General features: G+C 38.9%; 2 protein-coding genes across 10 annotated transcripts in view; one reads left to right on the forward strand and one right to left on the reverse strand.

Moving 5' to 3' along the window:
- AP3S1 (adaptor related protein complex 3 subunit sigma 1) overlaps positions 1-2,190 on the reverse strand; it is an 81,705-nt gene extending 79,515 nt beyond the window's left edge. For 3 of the 6 annotated variants that reach the window (XR_011505897.1, XM_070517559.1, XM_070517560.1), the window contains exon 1: positions 1,979-2,189. Coding sequence is in view for 5 of the 6 variants with exons in the window: in XM_070517559.1 (XP_070373660.1) it covers positions 1,979-2,047 (69 nt within the window). In the remaining variant the exon portion in view is untranslated. Of the gene's footprint in view, positions 1-1,978 lie in introns of all 6 variants that reach the window. The other 3 variants (XM_070517561.1, XM_070517562.1, XM_014841708.3) reach the window with 2 other exon arrangements.
- Positions 1,373-15,212, forward strand: ATG12 (autophagy related 12). 4 transcript variants are annotated; one of them, XM_014841710.3, is made up of 5 exons: positions 1,373-1,818; positions 2,370-2,690; positions 6,248-6,384; positions 12,772-12,834; positions 13,529-15,212. In XM_014841710.3, the coding sequence occupies exons 2-5, from the start codon at positions 2,528-2,530 to the stop codon at positions 13,586-13,588; spliced, it is 423 nt and encodes a 140-aa protein (XP_014697196.1). In that variant the 5' UTR covers positions 1,373-1,818; positions 2,370-2,527; the 3' UTR covers positions 13,589-15,212. The 4 variants fall into 4 exon arrangements, 2 of the variants coding, with proteins under 2 accessions (XP_014697196.1, XP_070373664.1); XR_006534094.2 differs by lacking the exon at positions 1,373-1,818 and adding an exon at positions 11,469-11,500 and having other exon boundaries at positions 2,202-2,690; XM_070517563.1 differs by lacking the exon at positions 1,373-1,818 and having other exon boundaries at positions 2,191-2,690.
- The last annotated feature ends 5,831 nt before the right edge of the window (positions 15,213-21,043 follow it).

Raw genomic sequence — 21,043 nt, forward strand, 5'->3', positions numbered from 1 at the left:
AATAATCCTAAATTATTCCTGAATGAGAAAATACACAGTGAGCAAAACCAAATTTATGAAAGACTAACACACAGAAATAGCTCCTGGCATCCCCACTTCTACATGTCCAGTGACCACAAGATTCTTCATTTTACACCTCCTAGCTTCCGGCACCCAGTAACACTTGTTACTTCTGCAATGGCCAAAAATGACACCAGAAATGCCACTGCTTCCAAAACTGCCTCTTCCCACATTAACCTTCAGCACTACCTACTGAGTAAAAGTAAAATATATTTTTGTTCCCATTGTTGGACAGGAGAAAGATGTATTCCTGGATCTCCAAATTAAATACATTTTTCTGTAGATAGTTAAATTCCACACTACAGGACTGATTACACTGATATTACGGATTAGCCAAGAAACCTATTATTTTTAATACTGCTTAATTATTAAGTGTAGATATGGAAAAACACATTTTTCAATTGTTTCACTATTGGAGCATACCATTTCTACACTGCAAATGAATGGCAGAGGCAAAATCGTTGAGAGAAAGATCCTTCAATATAGGCTAGTTCTGTATTTTAGGCAAACGGGTAACAATGTAAAGTTAAAGGCATTTTTTTCACTCAGAAGGATCAACTAGAATTTTATCTTCGATTAAAAAAGATATAAAATTCATAAACAGAGCATTTGTATTTAAATTATACTATACTAAAACCAAACAAGAATAGTAGAAAATACTCTTTATCGCCAGCAAAAGCAAAACTACTTTTTTGAAAAGGAAATGAGGAATAAGCTCAAGATTTCTCACTTCAACTAACACCTCTGACTGCATTATCATTTTAGCCAAAGGAACATTTTCACATATAATTTTAAATGGCAGGAGTGATTTCCATCTGGGAATTATCTGCATAAAAGTGTTAGCCTTGGCACAATTTCAACATTTCATTGAAAGGTCATTTCTGGTTCTAAGCAAAATGCCCCAAACTATGCAAAAGGTTCATCTCTACCTTAATCCTACCATTGAGAGTACAATTTTATGTGTTTTACCCAGAGGTGAATTTTGCCCTCAGATAAGCACATATGTCTATAACCCTCTTTCAATCATTAATAAATTATCTTTACTACCTTAAAACCTCCTGCCTTTTCCTCAATATTTACGCTTCTAAAAGGGTTTTACAAATATCACTATTCCTCATAAGTAGAAGAAAAGTAAAAATTTGGGCAAATCCCCTGACGTAGAAAAATGCCAAACCAGCAGGTGAAACGGTAACTTCCAGGTATAGAATCACAGTTCTAATTGGTCAACTACAAACGTCGCCGGTTATGGCAGTTGTAAATTATTTACAGCCACTAGGGGAAAAGCCCGAGGAAAACGTCAGGTCTTCACTTATCTTTTTCTTAAATAAGGAAACACCTGAAAGTCACACTGGACAGTCGACCACGTATCGCAACACAGACACTACAGAGCGTGCCGTCATCAAGACGCAGGGAGCCGAAGTTCCTGCGCGATGAGAGGATTACAGTGAAAACAGTAGCCCATCGGTCCCCGGAGGAGAGACCCAAGTCCACCAGGAGAGGCTGGGAGTCCGGGCGGTGGGGCTGCGCCCCCGCGAGCGGCGCGCAGTCCTCCGCGGCCGCCAGAAGCCGCGAGCGGCAGGAAAGCCAGGGCGCCGGGGGCTCGCGGGCGCAGGTGGGCTGCGGCTGCCCGACCGGCAGGGGCCCCCACGGCGAAGTCTCCAGGGCCTCGCCCGCGCAGCCGGGAAACCACCCAGCCCACAGACGGGCGGAGGAGGCGCCCAGGCAGAGCCACGTCGGAGGATGGGAGCGCTGCGAAAGGTGGGCACCTTGCTCACACCCACCCAGAGGCTGACAGCCCCGGGGCGCGAGGCGGCCGGGGCGCGGGAAGGGCCGCGGCGCGCCCGAGGGGTCCGCCTTGAGGGCGCTGCCTGCCGCCAACGATTCCCCTCGCCCGGATCGGCGGCGGCGGGATACTCACGTAGGGCTGGTAGAACTTGGAGAGCCGCGGCTTCCCGTGGTTGTTGAAGATGAGGATGGCCTTGATCATGGCTGAGCCGGGCCGACCGGGTGGGCGCTGGCGGCCAGGGCGGGGGCAGGCGCTCGAGCCTCGCCTCGGGATCTCGCCGGCGATCCTTCCCCACCCGCCCCCTCTCGCACGCGCGCGCGCGCCCCCGAGTTGCGGGGCGGGGCCTGGGAGGGGCGGGGCCCGGACGGGGCCGACGCGGAGGGAAGCGGAAACATCTTGGTTTGCCTGAGGGGCGCCTGCGCACTCGGCGGCGTGCAGCAGCGATGCCCACGGACGCCTTGCGGAGGCTTGTTGCTGGGGGAAAACGGTAGTTGCGGCATTAACCGTCAGGGGTCTGCAACAGGTTCGACAAAAGAGGACCAGCCTGCAAGCCCGACTTTCACGGTTGGGGTGAGTCTCCCTACTCCGGCGCTTCCTTAGCGACGCTCCCTGACGCAAGGCCCGCCCACTGCACGCTTGTGCACCGCCCACCACCTCCGCCCTCGTTTTCCACCGAGCAAGATGGCTGAGGAGCCGGAGTCAGCGCTGCAGCTTTCTCCCTCGACTGCGGCTGATGGCGAAGGACCTACGGAGGTTTCCCCAGAAACGGCCACTCCGGAGCCCCCCTCTTCCGCTGCAGTCTCGCCGGGAACAGAGGAGCCTGCCGGCGACACCAAAAAAAAAAGTAATTTTGAGAGCAGTTTCGTTCTGGGCAGAGGCGGGAGGTTTAGATTGCGTCCGACCAGGCATAGAGGGCAATAAAGAAGCAAAGTTTAGAGCAGGGCCGGTCCCAGACGTGGTTTCTGAGCAGTAAGGAGAGAGGAAGTGTACTTTTCCACCTTTGACTTGAGTGCCTCTCCAGAAGGCCATCTCTGGACGCACCTGCGCGGTGTCGTGCCTGGTACTTGACTGTCACCGCAGTTAACACCCTGTACTCTGATCTTCCTTTGGGTTGGCCAGACTGCGAGCTGTTTGAAGGTGGGAGCTGAGTGGGATCTCGGTGGCTCCAGGTACTTAATGCGGGACCTAATTATTTGAATGATTTAAGGTGATAGAGATGTCGGTGGCAAGTCTAAATTAGAATCCACCCCTTCTCACCTTTTCGCTGTTTTTTATGCTAATTGCATGTGAATTCACTCCTTGAACCAAAAAACTGGAGTTTTACCCAGTACGAAGAACGCTAAGGGAAAACTAAAGGCATAGGCGTCATCCTTTTTGTTTCTTTGTTTTGGTGAGGAAGATTGGCCCTGAGCTAACAACGGTGCCAGTCTTCCTCTATTTTGTATATGGGACACTGTCACAGCGTGGCTTGATGAGCGGTGTGTAGGGCCCCGCTGGGATCGGAACTGGAACCCCGGCCTGCGCAGCCGACCCTGCGAATGTAACCATTACACGACCGGACTGGCCCCCTTCGCTGCCTTTTTTTTTTTTAAACACCATTTTGGAACCTTTGTAAGTGAATCATTTCCTTGCGTGAACCAGCTGTCCCCACGCTCTTTATTGAGAATTAGTTCGCCATTGTAAAATACAGAAATTCCTAAGTGGGGCACTCTATGTAGGGTTGCCTGCGAAGAGCAGCAAATCAGCATCTACGATTCGAAGAGGTTGACCCTTGACCTCAGGTTTTCTCAATCCAGAGTCTTAAAGCGTAGGGACGGCGTGTTTCCCAGTCAGTGATCTCACGGCCTGTCATCCAACATCAGTTTCTGCTGCTGTGGAGGATAATTGTCTCTCCTAGCGCTGTCCCGCTTTAAGCAGACTGCCTCTACATTTGGGGGAAATCTGTGTTGTCGTTTCCACATGGCGCACTAGTAGAGGAACAGAAACCTATGATTATTTCTGTAGATAACCGTTAGAATCTTTCTTCAAAAGAATCCCATGAGTTTTACAGATTCTTGTTCCCTTTTTTCTTCCAATTTACTATAAGTAGGAACAGGGTTTGTTTCAGGTTTGTTTTAAGCTCTAATAGTCTTAGGAAAAAGCTGACTACTTGACCTAAAGACACCTGTGTAAAACAGAGGCTAAAAAACAAGGGCCCAGAGCCCAGATAGGGTCTGAGGTTATGCGGTGTGTTTTCTTTGGTCTGCACAGTATATATCTTTAAATCATCATTTAAAATCAGATTTTCATTTTCTGGCTCCTGTGAGTATTTGAGTTTGCCTCTGATTTAAAACTTAGTTTCCAGCTATTGAATTTCTACTTTGACATTGTTCTTTTTTGAGGACCTCTTCTGAAGAAAGAAGCTTAAATATTTCATATGCTCCATCTTTCATTTAATACAGAAGAAGAAAGATCATTGAAGCAGACTGAGGTTGTTGGTCCTGACAGCACATTAGGATCACCTGGGAGAGCTTTTGAACATATCCATGCCAAGGCCCTACTTCCAGAAGATTCTGATTTAATTGATGCGGACACCTGTAAATGTTCGCCGAGTTGAGTCTAAAGTGTAGCTAGGGTTGAGAACTACAAGCACATCACCTTTAGAATTAAAGAAAAAAAAACAAATACAGTTATAATTACAATAAATGCTTTTCCTTCTCTAGCTTCTTGTCCTCCTGCTCTTCTTCAATAGTACAACTCAATATTTTCTGCTTCACTTTCTTGAAATGCCCAATTGCAGTTGACTTATTGCTAGCCCCAGAGGATTGAAGGAGCAGGGAAGGGGAGGTATAGAAGGTGAATTAACCAAAATCCCCTCAGTTGTCTCCCAGTTCATCTCTATTCCCTACATGAATGAAGCTAGAATTATTAAGAGGAGGAAGGAAAATAGACTTTAGCAGCAAGATAACCTGTGTGCATCATCTGTTCTAGGTGCCTTCATTCCAGGGGTAAACTTGAATACATTGATTGGGACCCAATTTTTAATACCAAAGAATGGGACAAGAAGGATGTAATAGAATAGAGTTAACTTTAGAGGGCAGCAGAACACCATTTTGCTTTCAGTGTTGCTTTTGATGGTAGATGTCTTTTTTTTTTTAAGCAAAGTAACTTCAGGAGACAGATTCACAGTCATTACGTTTGCATCTTTGTATGTTGGATTATCGAAACCTTTGATTTCTCCAAACCTTTTTGGCCCCTAGTTATGTATTTTCTTTTTAATAATTTTTATTGTCTTCTTTTATTGAAAAGTTTATTGTAGAAAACTTGGTGGTCACAAAAAACACAAGTAAAACTAAATAATAATAGCCTATAATGTCACTACTGAGAAGTAGCATTTGGGTGCATAGGCCATGTTTATGTGACTATGTGCTTGTGATGGTTTTAATGAAATTGAGATCATATTATACATGCTGTTTTATATTTAGTACATTTTGATAACTTTTTCATACTGTAAATATGCTTTTATGTGTTTCTTTAATGGCAGCTTAATCTTAAGATTCAATGAGTATGAGTTATGAGCTGATACTCTTCTAAATGCTTTACGTGTACTAACTCATTTAATCTTCATAACAACTCTAGGAGATATGCGCTATTATCTTCCTTTTACAAATGGAGAAACTGTGGTAGAGAGTTTAAAGAGTTTATTCAGATATATATACCTAACAAGTGGCAAAAAGGATTTTGAACCCAGGGAGTTTAGAGGGTGTGCTCTTTAAAGACTACACTATATAAATTCTATCATAGAGTATAATATCCTTTATTTAGCCAGTCTCCTCTAAATATCTTTGTTGGATATTTAGGTTTACCATTTTTTTTCTATAAATGTTTCAACGAAGGTGAAATCCTTGTAAGTGAATCTTATCACATCTCATATTTTCTTAGACTGGATTCCTGGAAGTATTGTTGAGTCAAATATATCTTTAAGTATTTGGTAATGTATTACTGTATTGCTCTCCAGAAAGGGTACACCATTTTGTATTCCCCATAGTAGTATCATCTACACTATTATTCTAATATTTACTAGTTTTGTAGATGAAAAAGGTCATGACATTGTTATATGTTTTTTCATATCTTAATAGACCATTTATATTTCTTCTCTTTGGAATTTGCTGTTATGTTAAAATGCATTTTAAAGATTCATTTCATGGGGAGACTTTGTGGGACTGTAGGATCAAGGAAAAAAGCCTACAAAAACGTGATGAAAAAGAATCTTACCTAACATTTTTACATCTTGGGTATACCTCCAGCATCTTAAATACATAAACTGTATGTAGATTAAAGGTTTAAGTTTTCTAAAGTCTTCTTCTACAACATTCTCTTTAGATGTTTTAGTGTAATGGTCAATATTTTTTTCTTTTACAGTTGACATCCTGCTAAAGGCTGTGGGAGACACCCCTATAATGAAAACAAAGAAGTGGGCTGTAGAGCGAACCCGAACCATCCAAGGACTCATTGACTTCATCAAAAAGTTCCTAAAACTTGTGGCCTCAGAACAGTTGGTATGAAACCAATGGTGATCATTTCCCGACAGGAATTCATAATAGTTCCTAGGCAACAGTGAATAACTGTTGTATATAGAAATGCATATAGAGCCACATATGCTACTTTAGTGATATGCTTGTATTTTATATATTAGTGGAATTTGTGTACTTTATTGAAGGATTCTCTGGGGAACCCTGAAATGAAATGAATTTTAGATTTTCTTTTACAATGTGAACTGAATTTTTTTTTTACTTACTGTATTAGTTGTTTTCCTCAAAAAGTCACTGAATGCCCATGCAGAAGGATCTATCATAGCACATTAGTATGAAAGTTTTGGAGTTTTTAAACTTGTTTTGATGTCAGTGTTGCTTCCTTCCTGTTCCTCTTGAGGTAAGCAATGTATCTTTGCCATAGGTTGTGGAAGAACTAAGGGATATACTTGTTTCATATTATACTACATGTTAAGTACTTCTTGGTGGCAGTTGTAAGGATTAATATTTTAAATGCCACTGGTTTTTAACTTGATATTTGACTACAGAAATTTGAGTGTCTACATGTGTTTGGCATTTTGTCATGTTATATTAATGTGCTAGACACCATTATCTGCAGATCACAGTCTTGGTCAGTACTAACACAGATAGCCTATGAGTGGATATGTGGTTGAGAAATTGCTAAGTGTTTTTTAAATACAAGTTGAGAATTTGTATAAGCGTTGGGGAGGGATATAGTTGCTTGTAAACACAGGAGTGAGAACAGGTAAGATGAACGAACTGATTATTTATAAAAGTGGGATGTTTTGGAGTTTATTTCTCTTTGTCAATGAGGAGAAAGAAACTACTCTGCTCTAAGAGTTTAGCTACAAGTGGTTCTCACAAAAGGGACATAGGCACAAAAGTAAGGGCAAGATAGATTAATCACTAGAAGTTATTTGAGGCAAGAATAGCATAAAGCCAGGGATTCCTCCAAAGGAAGTTGTGGGGAAAGCATTGGGAATATTTGAGTTTCACAGGTGAACATCTCTCTTTGTGATCAGAGTGAAAAAAAATCATCTGTTTTATGAGTGCCATATAGAACTTAATTCACTGTCAGAGATGGGCAAGATTATAGTGTCATCCACATGCATGTGGTAGCTAAAACCTCAGGAGCAGAGGACCTTGCCTAGAGTCCGAGTCTAAATAGAAAAGTTAGGGGAATGAGGACATACACTTTAGAGAAATGAGTAGACGCTATGTCTCTACTAAGGGTGCAGCATGAAGAGTTGAAGAGGTGGGAAACCAGAAGACTACCAAATAATTCAAGCATCACTTTTAGAAATTTATAGATAGAGGAAAAGACAAAATGATGCTATGTTCTGTGTTAGTGTTAGAGTCTTGACATTTTGTATTGCCTATATCCAGCAATCTGAAAGGATTTGATTGATATCAATATATATTAGGTTGTACCATGTAAAATAGCCATCAATCAACCATTTTAAATTAAAAATTTTATATGGTTCGATCTTAACCCTTTGTAGTGAATCTGGTGATGCTTTCCCATTTAAGCAATAGGAAACATAAACAAGTAGAATCATTTTTGTCACTTTCCTAGATTAAATTAAAACTCACATCTGGCTTTTATCTAGCTGTACCCACATTATTTTAGCAAAACGGATGTTAAAGAAAAAATGTTGAGGATTGTGGGAAGATAGCAGTGATATAAGGCATAGTCAAATCTCCAAATTCCCACAAAAACATAACCAACTAGATAGCAAAACCAGAAACCCATGATTAGTATTTATAATAAAACTAGATGATAAAGGATCCTCATGAACCCTAAAATGCAAGTTGTTGGGGACAGACCATCACCAACCACAGGATCTGCATGGTATCAGCAAATGTGCTGAAAGAAGCAAGCAGCAAGATTGGCATCTGACAACTCTGAGAAAAGGAGAACCTGAAAACAGCTAACAGGTATTCACTGGAAAGCACAGTGGGCCCATTTAAGAATGTAGCTGAAATTGAGAGGTTTTATTTCTCCAGTAGCAGGTGATTACAGTATATCTGCACTAAGGAGGACTGGAGGGACTAGAGCAGTCTAGCTGCTGAAAGCTCTCAAAACAGACTCAGTAAGGCTCCCTTCCAGGACAAGACCCCACACTGAGGAGGAACTTCTGGAAGTGAAACAGAATTGATCAGGGTAGGAATATGAGAGGAAGGAAGGAGAAGGACCAGGTCAAAGTCGAGGGAACAGAACCTGGAAAGTTTAGAAAGCAGGCCTGCATACCGTTGAACGCTATACAAAAAAAAACAACAGAAGAGGGGCCAGCCTGGTGGCGCAGTGGTTAAGTGCACACGTTCCACTTCGGTGGCCCAGCGTTCACCAGTTTGGATCCCAGGTGCGGACATGGCACTGCTTGTCAAGCCATGCTGTGGCAGGCATCCCACATATAAAGTAGAGGAAGATAGGCACGGATGTTAGCTCAGAGCCAGTCTTCTTCAGCAAAAAAAGAGGAGGGTTGGTGGCAGATGTTAGCTCAGAGCTAATCTTCCTCAAAAAAAAAAAGCAAAAACAAGATGGAGCTCTGCAGAGTTAGAAAAACTACACTAACCCATCTCATTCTAAAAGCTGAAGAAAAAAATTTCATATAAAAACAAGCAACAGAGAAGTATCAAGGTCTAATCCCATACAGTGATATAAGAAAAAAAGAAAAGGACAAAATAACATCCCTAAAGACAATGAAAATATGTCAGAAAAATGTACCTACAAGATAGGTCAATAACTGTAACTTAGTGTCTTTCAGCTTGTTTTGAAATAATAAGAAAATGATACAAGAAATGTAAGAACAACATATCAACATTAGTATAAAACTCAAATGAAGTAACAGAGCTCAGGAAAAGAATTAGAAATAAGTTATTTCACGGGCCAGCCCCGTGGCCAAGTGGTTAAGTTCACACACTCCGCTTCAGCGGCCCAGAGTTTCAGCGGTTCAGATCCTGGGTGCAGACATGGCACCACTCATCAGGCCATGCTGAGGTGGCATCCCACATGCCACAACTAGAAGGACCCACAACTAAAAAAATATGTAACTGTGTACTGGGGGGCTTTGGGGAGAAAAAGGAAACATAAAATCTTTAAAAAAAAAACAAAAAGTTATTTCAGAAATGGAGACTTAACTGGAAGGAATGTAAGAGCAAATAAATAACAGATAATGCCTTAAGAAAAATAGAAGGCAGGAGCCGGCCTGGTGGCCGAGTGGTTAAGTTTGCATGCTCCACTTTGGCGTCCTGGGGTTTCACCAGTTCAGATCCCGGGCATGGACATGGCACCGCTCGTCAGGCCATGCTGAGGTGATGTCCCACATAGCACAACCAGAGGCACTCACAACTAGGATATACAACTCTATACTGGGGTGCTTTGGGGAGAAGAAGAAGGGGAGGGAAAAAAAAAAGATTGGGAACAGATATTAGCTCAGGTGCCAATCTTTAAAAAAAAAAAAGGCAAAAAGAAAAATTCTTTTTTAATCAAAAATGAACAGTAAAAAAGATTTGGGAGAAAGTGACAGAGTATGAACAAAGGACAGTGAACATAGAGATAACAGGAGTCCCTGAAGAAGAAAACCAAAGCAAAGGAACAAAACAAATACTTAAAACTATAATTCAAGGGAAATTTCTTAAAAAAAGATTTGAAACTACATATTAAAAAAATATACGAAGTACCTGCAAATACCAACCCAGAATAATGAGCACCACGGCACATTAAAAAATCCTTTCAGGGCCGACCAGGTGGTGTAGTGGGTAAGTTTGCATGCTGCGCTTCAGTGGACCGCAGATTTGAATCCCTGGCACAGACCTACACTGCTCATCAAGCCATGCTGTGGCAGAGTCCCACATACAAAATAGAGGAAGATTGGCACAGATATTAGCTAAGGGACAATCTTCCTCAAGCAAAAAGAGGAAGACTGGCAACTTCCTCACCAAAAAGGAAAAAAATCCTTTGGACATCTAGGGAAATAAAGAGGACCTGCCTCAGAAAGAAAATTAGGTTATCATCACTTTGACAGCAAAGATAGAAGGAAAGTGTAAGATAAGGATTTTTTTTTAATTGCAGTAACATTGGATTATAACATTATATAACTTTCAAATGTAAATTGTAATAGATTTCGAATTCTGTGTAGATTACATCACGTTCACCACCCATAGACTAGTTATAATCCATCACCACACATTTGTGTCTAATCACCCCTTTTGCCCTCCTTCCTCCCCCTTTCCCCTCTGGTAACCACCAATCCAATGAGATAAGGATTTTATATACAACAAAACTGACTTTTAATCAGGGCACGAACTATTAGCAATGTGTAATGACTCAGGGAAAACTGTTCCCGTGAACCCTTCCCGGGGAGTCTTCTAAAGAAACCCTGTAACAACCAGAATAACTAAAGAGATATCAACATAAAGACTGGTGATTTAAAAACAAAATCATTATTCTTTAAAACTAAAATAATTTTATCTTCCCAAGTTCTAGCATTTGGCAAAAGATTGCATTTTGAAAATTTTACTTCCATGGAACTTCCGTTTAAACTAGCTGAAATGCTCTTTTTTATTAAAGTCACTTTCAGTTGCTAATTCCTGTTACAAAATCACATTGAGTTCCTGTCGTTCTCTACCACGTCTACTCTACTGTCCCCTCAACACTCACACCATCTTAGTTTTGTCCCTTTTGCCTACAAAATCCTAATCACTATTCTCTTCACCTAGTTAAATCCTATTTATTCCTCGTATCTCTTCCAGGAAGCCTTCCCTGACCTTTTTGCTTGGCTAGACTAATGCCACATCTCTGTGTACTACACACTTCATCAGATGCTCTTTTCCCATACATGTTCTCATTTCTTCATGTGTGACTGGCTCTCCAATAGATCAAAAACTCAATGAGAGGAGAGATCATATTCTTCATAGTTCCATACCTTGTACAGTTCCTAGCAAATAGACAGAATGTTTGCTGAAATAAACCAAATTGTCACCAAGAGCCCTTATCCTAATTTAAAATGTACCAATGAGTAAAATCTATGTTCACTCATAGTTAAACTGCTAGGAGCTCAACACAAATTATTATATCTGTATTACAGGAAATTCACATTAAAATGCACACTGATTTCTGGTAAGTTTCTGAAATTATTTTAGAACCTTACTCAGCCTAAACCATGAATTGATATTTCTGCATGAACTATTTTTAAATAATTTAATAATTAATGTCTATTGAACTATTTTTAAATAATTTAATAATTAATGTCTATTGAGTACATATACCAGCCATCAATATGTGATGCATACTATCTCATTTTATCTTTCCCAGGAGCCCCAAGAAGTAAAGATACTATTAGTTTCCGTATTTACAAATAAGGAAACAGGCTAAGAAAAGTTATTTGAATTTAGAGCCAAGATTCAAACCTAGATCTGTCTCAATGGAGCCTCTACTTTTAATTACCACATTGTATTGCCCAAGGGAGAAATGTAAGCAATATTTATTCTTGTTATAGTTGGTGGCCCAAATAGTTTCCATCAACCAACTATTCTGATATATATATATATATATATATTTTTTTTTTTTTAATTATGTTAAGCCCAGGAAATTTTACTCCTAGAATTTGATTACAGACAAAGGACAGTTGGGTATATTACCTGTAAATACTATGTTTTGTTTTCTAAAAAGAAAATTATCAAAAGTCACTTTGATACTGTGACCTTTTGTTACAGTATCTGTAGGAATTTTTTAAATACTAGAAATGTTTTAGTAAAAAGAGACTAAATGGAAACATTGAACGATGAATTCTTTAAAGAACAAGGTTATAAGGACATTAGGTTTCATTTATGTTACATTTTTCCTACCTCATTTGGCTGCAGGTAAATTTACAGTAGTGGTACCCAGCCTGAAGTTCAGTACTTTTGAGAGTTTTCAAAGGTGGTAAAGGTGAAAAAAAATTCAACCATATATGTCATTTACCCAAGAAAAATGCATGGACTATCCCAAATGTTAGACTTCTTGATTTTTGGCTGTGTGTGTGAAATTTTAAGAGAAATTCTGTCTCTAATTATGAGTAAATAGGAAAATTGTTAGTTTTAATGTAATTTCTTGAATAAACCTTCAAAAGCTATTTGTAAACATAATATTTAAAGGTTTTTTAGTTATAAAAAGTTGGAAACCACTGTTCTAGGAACAAAAATTCTGTTATTTTTGTTCTCTAGAGGAAAGACATGGTCTTCGTAAAGATCTCATTAGTTGACTAATTTATGAAAATTAGAAGTTTAGGAAAGCTTTATTCAGTTCTGAAGACAAACAATTTGAAATAGCTCGTGGATGGGAACACAGAAAAATGCAGATTAATCAAAATACCATTAAAAGTGAGTTGTGATAATTTTTTTTTCTTGCAGTTTATTTATGTGAATCAGTCCTTTGCCCCCTCCCCAGACCAGGAAGTTGGAACCCTCTATGAGGTAAAATATTGCTGCTTTGTTTTCTTAATGAAATGTGCACTTCTGTGTATAGTATGATCATTAATTCACATCATCATTTTATGAAGTGATATACCATTCTTAATTGTCTGTCAGCAAAGAAGAAATTACTTTCTTATTCTCTGTTATATCTGTAATGCCTTGAACATAGTTGGGTCTCAAAAAACTGTACAGTGATTGAAGAATTAAGAAATGAGTAGTACAAACAGAAGCTGACTTTGAAGTATGCCCAGAAAGTAAGGTATCCTTTTTTACCTACATCTAGTTTCATCTACATTGTTTATATAATCAGTAATCTAGATCTGCCTCCAAGAAATTGAAAAGGAGACTGCAAAGAATGACTTTATTCGATATCTTTATATCTTCATGGCAGTAATCATTAGAGTATACACACTAGCACCAGTAGAAAATAATGTGTACATTATAGTCAGAGATGTAGAGAATGGAGAAGATTAAAATATGTAAACGTGTCCATGCTTAAGATGCTGAAAGGACAGGTTTTTATTAAAAATTTATGATTACTGGTAAGTGTCTGATAGCAACTTTTATCTATAAAGCTATTTCTTTCAATAGATACCTTACATGTATGGGTTATTTATGATACACTTTTTTTTCTTAGTTCCATCTAAGAATAACAAAAATTGAGTTTAATTTCTTGCTTTTTTTCTATTTGTAGTGTTTTGGCAGTGATGGTAAACTGGTCCTGCATTACTGCAAATCTCAGGCATGGGGATGAACTACAGAGAAAAAGATCCTGCTAACTTAAAATGAATCGTCTGGCTCTGGAAAGTGTTGATATTTGTGGCAAGAGACTTGTGGATTTGATGAACTCAGCATGTATCTACTATGAGCTATGTTTATGTATAAAAAAATTCATAGAGTAGATGGACTCACAAAAATGTGATTTGTATTAATACAAATCATCATAACTGATCAACATTAGAGTATACCCATTACTACAACCGTTGCTCCAGATCTGCCTCCAGGGTATTGAAAAGGAGAATAAGACTGTATAAAGCTTCCTTATTATCAGTTCTCAAAATGAAATTGTTTACTTATAGAGTTAGCACTCTGCTGATTTTTTCCTACTGTAAAAGTCAGTTTACTAAAAGATTCTTTTTGTGTTTGTCCAGGGAACTTCAATTTGTTTGAGGTATGGGATATGCCTTTTCTCATTTGCATTTATATCTACAGTGTTACCTTGGGAAACATAGCTGCATTGACCTGCTGGCTTTACACCTTACGTAGTCCAGTAGAGGGCAGCGCAGCTGGCAGAAAGAGGCAGTCTGGTTTTACATCTTTGCCAGATGATAATGGAGGAAAAAAGCTGTTCCTGCTAATTTCTAGGAAACGTCTAGCCAAGAGAGCACACATGTTGACACACTGGAAGACTGCTTTAGAGAAAAATGCATGGTTTAGTTATTTTATTGGGAAACAAGGAATTTTACAAATTCTAGACAAGTGATTCATACAGCTCTTTGCAGTCCTATCATATAATGATTCTTGAGCCCCAATGGTTATAACTATGGTGTTATTCTGTCTCTTATTTTTAGTGTCAAAAGCACTCGATGAGTAAACCTGGCAACATCTTTGAGTTTTTTATAATGCATTTTCCAACTTGAAAATGCTAAAAGAATAATTGAAAAATAGCCTTAGATTTTGTGTGTATTTCACTAAAAGTACCATTTTTACTAATACTGTTAGACTGGTAATTGCCTGAAGTGACATTTAACTTTGTTTCTTTATTCTATATTATATTTGTAATGCAGCATTAAACAAAAAAAAATCCAGTAAATTGAATGGAATATCCAAACAGGATCTGAGATGTGTATGAGAATTCTAAGTGTTTATCTTCAAAGGTAGTGAGATGGTATGATTTTGTCAAAGGACTCTGAACTACACTTATGTCCCTTAAACCCCAGAATGTACTTTATGGTTAATGATCTGCCATACATTAGCTTCAGGGGGTGCTAAGGAACAATTTGGTTTACAGTGATGAAATCACTGTTCAGTTCTCATTTTCTGCTCAAGAATGAACTCTTAAGTCCCCTTGTACCAATGTCCCTGTTTATTAAATTAATACAGCTAGTAGTTAGCACTGGAATAATACAGGTTGAATTGTCAAATTTATCTTGTAAGACTAGGTAAGAAATTAGTATATATGTTGAAAGCTGGAAAGTATTATTTTTGAGTCAAATAAGTTGGATTTGGAAAAGATCTGTTTTTTAGCTTTGTCTACTTACAGTTTACTGAAGGATATGAATATATGCATATATATTTAACAAATAGCAGAAATGTGTTTAATTTATATATTGTGTTTGCCACTAAGATTTCAGATGATAAAATATTTACTACCTCAATCCAAACTACTTGAGTTTGAATTTGTGACATCAATTTAATTGTTCTCTTTTGATCTAAATAACTTACTAGTTTAAGTCTAAGGTTAGCTAAATATATGTACCTTGTTTTCTTCCCTAATAACCTTGAAGAGTATATAGGGCTTTACACTTTTTCAAGCCATATTTATATTATTATCTCTTAACCCTTACCCAAAGAATTAATTGCTCCATGCTAATTTTACAACTTTTACTTGTAAGCCCGATCCCATGAGTTACTGGATGACTATAACGTAAAACACAATTCACAAATACTTTTACAGATGTTTATACTGTCTTAATTGTAATTGAACTTGGGGCCAACTGGACCCTCAGGTTATATTTTAAGTTTTCCATGTTTATGAGAAAATGGATGTCAGTAATGTCATGCTTTATCTTACCATGCAAAGATGACCCACAGCACACAGAGTGTATATCATATTAGAATATTGTGTTTCCATCTTTGAAGGTACCTATGTCAAGGACTTCATAATGAGTTCCCCTTATTAGGGTATAAGGTAAGCTAAGAATGTTTATCTGTAATGAAAATAAGATTGGATGCTTCCTGGAATCTTTGATTTTCCAGAAGTTTTAACCCTGAAGGGACCTTAAATATCATCTACTCTAGTCAGATTAGAAAACTCAAAGAGACATGCAGACTATGCCCTAGATTATTTAGCATTAGTCAGCTAGTTGAGTTGTGTGTAACCCAAAGTGGGAAAGTCTGCAGTGTTCAAGGGGTATGATGATCGCCTTTCATACGGTTTCTGTTTCATTTTCCAAGGATTATAATATACTTGGTAAGCTTCTGGCACTAGGGAAGTCAGCAACAGACCACATAATGGAAGGAAAAGTATTCAGAAAACAGTTCAGCAGGTTTAGTCTTACAAGTACTATTTCCCTACAAGATTATGAAACCCACACTGGATTATTCAGTTTCCCTGAACCTACCTTGTGTTTTTTGTTTCCTACATCTGCTCATGCAATTCACTTCTGTAAGTGTCCTTATACCTTTACCCTTTCAAATCCTACGTCTCTGCTTAATTCAGATTTTAACTTTTCCTTAAAGCTTGTCTGAATCACTCATGGAGGACATACTCTCTCCCTCATAAGAACACTTAACAGTAAACTACCACTATTACAGTGCTTACTGCATACCACCTTATAAGCATGTGTCCAACACCCTTTCATGATTGTAATGGCCCTGAAAATAGGATTTTTTGGTTTTTTATCTGGTAACCTCACACATATAATAGTACATTTCCTTACACACACATAATTAGTAATTGATTACATATTGAGTGAATAAAATTAAGCGTGGCTTGGAAAGTATAATTTAACTTAGAAAAGCAACAATAAAGGAAATCTGCGTGTTTTAAATTTTTGTATGGCAGAAGATAAAGGAAAATATTTGCAACATATGACAGGGTTTTAATGTCCAGAAGGTGAAGAACTCAGTTCAGTCAATAAGAAAAAACAAACCATGTGAAAAAAGGGCAAAAAATGTTAAAAAGCAATTCACAGAAGAAAATATAAAAATGTCCAATAAAGTGTGAAAAGTGCTGAACCCTATTAGTTATTTAAAAAAAAGACAAACTATGAGATGCAGATTATCAGTATTATAAAAGCAATAATTAAAAACAATGTAATTACCAGTATTGGCAAAGTTGAGAAGCTCTGTCATATTCTTGGTAAATGGAATGTGAATTGGTACTACATTTTTAGGGGGCAGTTGAGCAATATCTATCAAAAGCCTTGAAACTGAATATAAACTTCCATTTGTTCATTCACATCTTGAGCGCCTACTGTGTTCTCAGCATTGGAATAAGGTTCCTGTTCCCATGGTGCTTTCAGTCTAACTGGGAGGCAGATTTTCAGGTATGAATTTAAATACTTGAATTTTTAGAAAGAATGAAAGGTAAAAATGTATTTGATACTAGATTTACCTGTGTTTTCTTATATAAAAGATAAAACGTGTATGTGTATGAGTGCGATTAGAATCTAAGAAGAATCCTTATAAATCAACTCCCGTAGTTCCTTCTGTGTCCTCATAGCAGATAGACAGGAAGCTTATGTTGATTACTTCTAGTGATGGCCACAAAGAAAGCCCTGTCATTTTGTGATGGCTCTATTCCTTACAGAACTGTCTTGCTTGCTACCTTCCTCCCTGCCTCTTCCAGTTCTTGGTTCCCAGCTCTAGTATCTAGATCTACCAAGCACATCTTTTCCCCCATTCCCACCCCAGTTTTCCCAAGTCGTCTCTTAGTCATGGCAAATCCATTCCTTCCAGTTGCTTAGACTCATTCTTGATCCCTCTCTGACGACCCACTTCCAATTTATCAGCAAATCCTGACAGCTCTACCTTCAGAATATGTTCAGAATCTAACCATTTCTCATCTCTTCTGCTCCCACTCTGGCCAAAGCCACCATTAATCTTTCACTCAAATTGTTGTAACAGCCAACTGATTGGCTCCCCTTTATCTCCTCTGTCCTCCAGGAGGTAAATCCTTGAACGGCTTCCCATACCAGAGTAAAAGCTAGACTTTAACATTGTCCTACAGGGCCCGGCCCGGTGGTGCAGTGGTTAAGTGCACACCTGTTTCTTGGAGGCCCGGGGTTCATCAGTCCGGATCCCGGGTGCAGACATGGCACCGCTTGGCACGCCATGCTGTGGTAGGCGTCCCACATATAAAGTGGAGGAAGATGGACACAGATGTTGGCTTACGGCCAGTCTTCCTCAGCAAAAAGAGGAGGATTGGCAGCAGTTAGCTCAGGGCTAATCATCTTCTTCAAAAAAAAACCCCACAAAACCATTGTCCTACCAGGGCCTGTATGATCTGCAGTCCCCACTTACACACCCTGCCACCCACATCCGTATTCATCTGTGTTGTTAATCAAACACAAAGCTTGCTCCCATTCCAGGGCTTTTGTAATTACTATTTCTTCCACCTGGAAACCCCCTCCAGACAACTACATGCCTCACTAACACCCTTCAGTCCCTGCTCAAATATCACTTCATCAAGGAAGTGTTCCCTTGAACTCCCTCTAAAATGACAACTCCTTACCGCCTCACTACCCTCCTTCCCCTGCTTTAATTTTCTCCATTGTATATCATATACAGTATTGTGTGTCCTTTTCTCCGTGTATACGTATGTAATATTTGTTAACATGTCTACCCCCCTCGTTAGAACATAAGCCCTCTGAGGGCAGAGGTTTAGTTTTGTGAGCATACATTAAATGGATGAATAGATAAATATTTCCAGACCTCTAATTCTAGCTCCCTCCATGGGGGGCTGTCTAGTCCATGTCAATGTCTGTCTTAAAATGTGACCATCATTGCCCTTGACAATGCAGAGTGCAGTAGAACTACCTTTCTGGATCTAGGTATTCTACTTATCTTCACAGACCTTGTAACATTAATCACCTTTTCTTTTTCTTTTTCTTTTTCTTTTTCTTTACTTTTTTTGACAGTTAATAGTTAGGTTACAAGGTGCAACTCTTTTAGGAAGAATTTGGGTGTCCTTTGCAGAGAAACCAAAAAAACTTGAAACAGGTCTTTGCTGGATTTGAACTCAACCCTAGGATCTCCAAAGAAAAACTACCACTTGAATTACTCTAGCTAGTTACCAGTGTGCTTTTCCTAACTTCATCATTTATGGGTACCTAAGGCACTGTGTGCTAGGCATAGAAGAGGATGTAAAAATATAAGTGGAGCCTGTCCTAAAAGTTCTTACTGTCAAGATGATCCACATAAGTAACTGTAACACATGCCGTGTAGTGGTAAGTGCCATAAGACACTGATTACTGCGCCTGTTGTTCAGGAGGGGATATAGCTTATTTGAGAGGAGAGCACTCGGGCTAAGACCTTAAGGTAAGATTTGGACATCCTGAAGTGGCCTTTTAGAATCTAGGCAGAAGGAAAAACTTAAGTAAGAGAATGGATTTGATAAGCACCAGAAATAGTGACTAATTCATTTTGGCTGAAAGATACATTTATAAAGAATAGTAAAGGGTGAAAGATGAAAAAGGTGTTTTAGAGCCAAAACATGGAGAACTTTAAATGCCAGACTGGCAAGCCTAGTGTGTACGAAATAAGAGTTATTGAGAGTTTCTGACCAGGAAACATCATCAGTTTGCACTTCAGGGTAATTAATCCAAAAGCTCTGCATAAAGGATTCACATGGGGAAAGCTGGAATCCAGAAATCCAGTTTAGGAGGCCAATGCAGGAATCCAGCCAAAATAGAATGGAGGCTTGAACAGGTAGCATTACAATAGGAATAGAAAGCTCAGAAAACATAAACGATATGGAGACAGAAAATTTAGCAATTGGTTGAAAGGTCTCGAGAAGCAAGGAAAGAGGAGGCAGTGATGGATGAGGTTTTTAAACCTGGGTAGCCTCATTGCAGAAATACAACCTCCAGGACTTGAAAAGCATGCTTGAAAGGAATTTTAAAAATATTTCATTTGAGGTGCCAAAAGGTGTTAAACAGAGATTGCTCTCAGCATATAAAATCAGGAGATGTGGGAGGCATCCACATAGAAGTGATTAATAAAATTGTTCAGGAAAGGGTTTAGAGAAGGGAGGTGAGGAATGTGCATGTGTGAATACGGCTGTATTAGCAAAGATTCTTCAGGTCTTTGAAGGTCAATCAGAGCCAGAGTAGATAGAAAAAGAATTGTCCAAAAGATTTTGAGAAGTGTACTCCACTATGAAATACAAAGAAGTTAAGCTTGTTTGATTTTTGTTGTTCATCCCAAATATTCAAGGATTAGAATAGCTGAAATGAAGTAATTAAGAGATTCAACAGAAAACATTGACAAGAAAAAAAATAATTTTGAGTAAATAATGAAAAGTGTACAAGTTACTCTCCCAAAATAATCAACCACCTCTCTGCAACACATATCACAAAAGGTTGGCTTCTGGAGTGCTTTCTACCTACAGCCCTTTTTGAACAATGGTTATTAAACTGTCCTTTTACTTTCTAACAATGTTAGAATACTTATAGTGTAATCAGTTTAAAATAAGACTTCAGGCGGCACAAGTAAATTTATGATATATACATTGTATGTATAGACACATATACATATATACATACATACATTGAAGCAAAGTCTGGAAAAAACACCAATTTAAATCCAAATTCCCTGAGTCCGCTTATAATGAGAAAGAAGGAATCTGTACTTGCATTTCTTTTGTCCCTCACATTTTCCTTATTTTCATTCATACTAATTTGTGTTCTCCAAGCGTGCTAAGTACTATGACAACATTAGAAATGCGTTTCTCTACATGTATTACCAGTAGGCCCCTTCAAGCACACGCTTACAAATAAAGGATTTAAGTAGTCATTAGAACCCTTTAAATTGGAAGCCAAAAAAATAGCGTTTCTTTTCACCTTTAATTGCTAGACCAGGTCTTTGCACTGAATATTTTTTAGGAAATGTTTGATTTTAAGATCAAAGAGGGATACCTGGCCTTCCATCGTTTCACTCGTCTTGCTCGAGACTCGAGTCTCCTTCGTCAAAATGTACTTTTGAGTATAGTACATTTGAAATTTTTTAAAGGGAAGTCTTCGACTTATTTTCACCTAGCCTGGAGCATGTTATGGATAGTTTCAATCGACAAAAGAGTTGCTCTCCAGCCTGGGAATGGAATCCATCCTCAACTTGCGCGACCTGCTCGCAATTCCTCACCTCTGTTTGGGAGGAAGGGTCCCTTTCCTTGCGTTTCCTTCCTCGGTTTCCCCCTAGTCTTTTTCTCCTGACCCCCTCTTTCTACGTCCTAGCGTCGCGAACCACAGCCGCCAAGAGGGGCCTC

Source organism: Equus asinus, chromosome 9 (assembly GCF_041296235.1).
Source record: "Equus asinus isolate D_3611 breed Donkey chromosome 9, EquAss-T2T_v2, whole genome shotgun sequence".
Taxonomy (NCBI): Eukaryota; Metazoa; Chordata; class Mammalia; order Perissodactyla; family Equidae; genus Equus; species Equus asinus.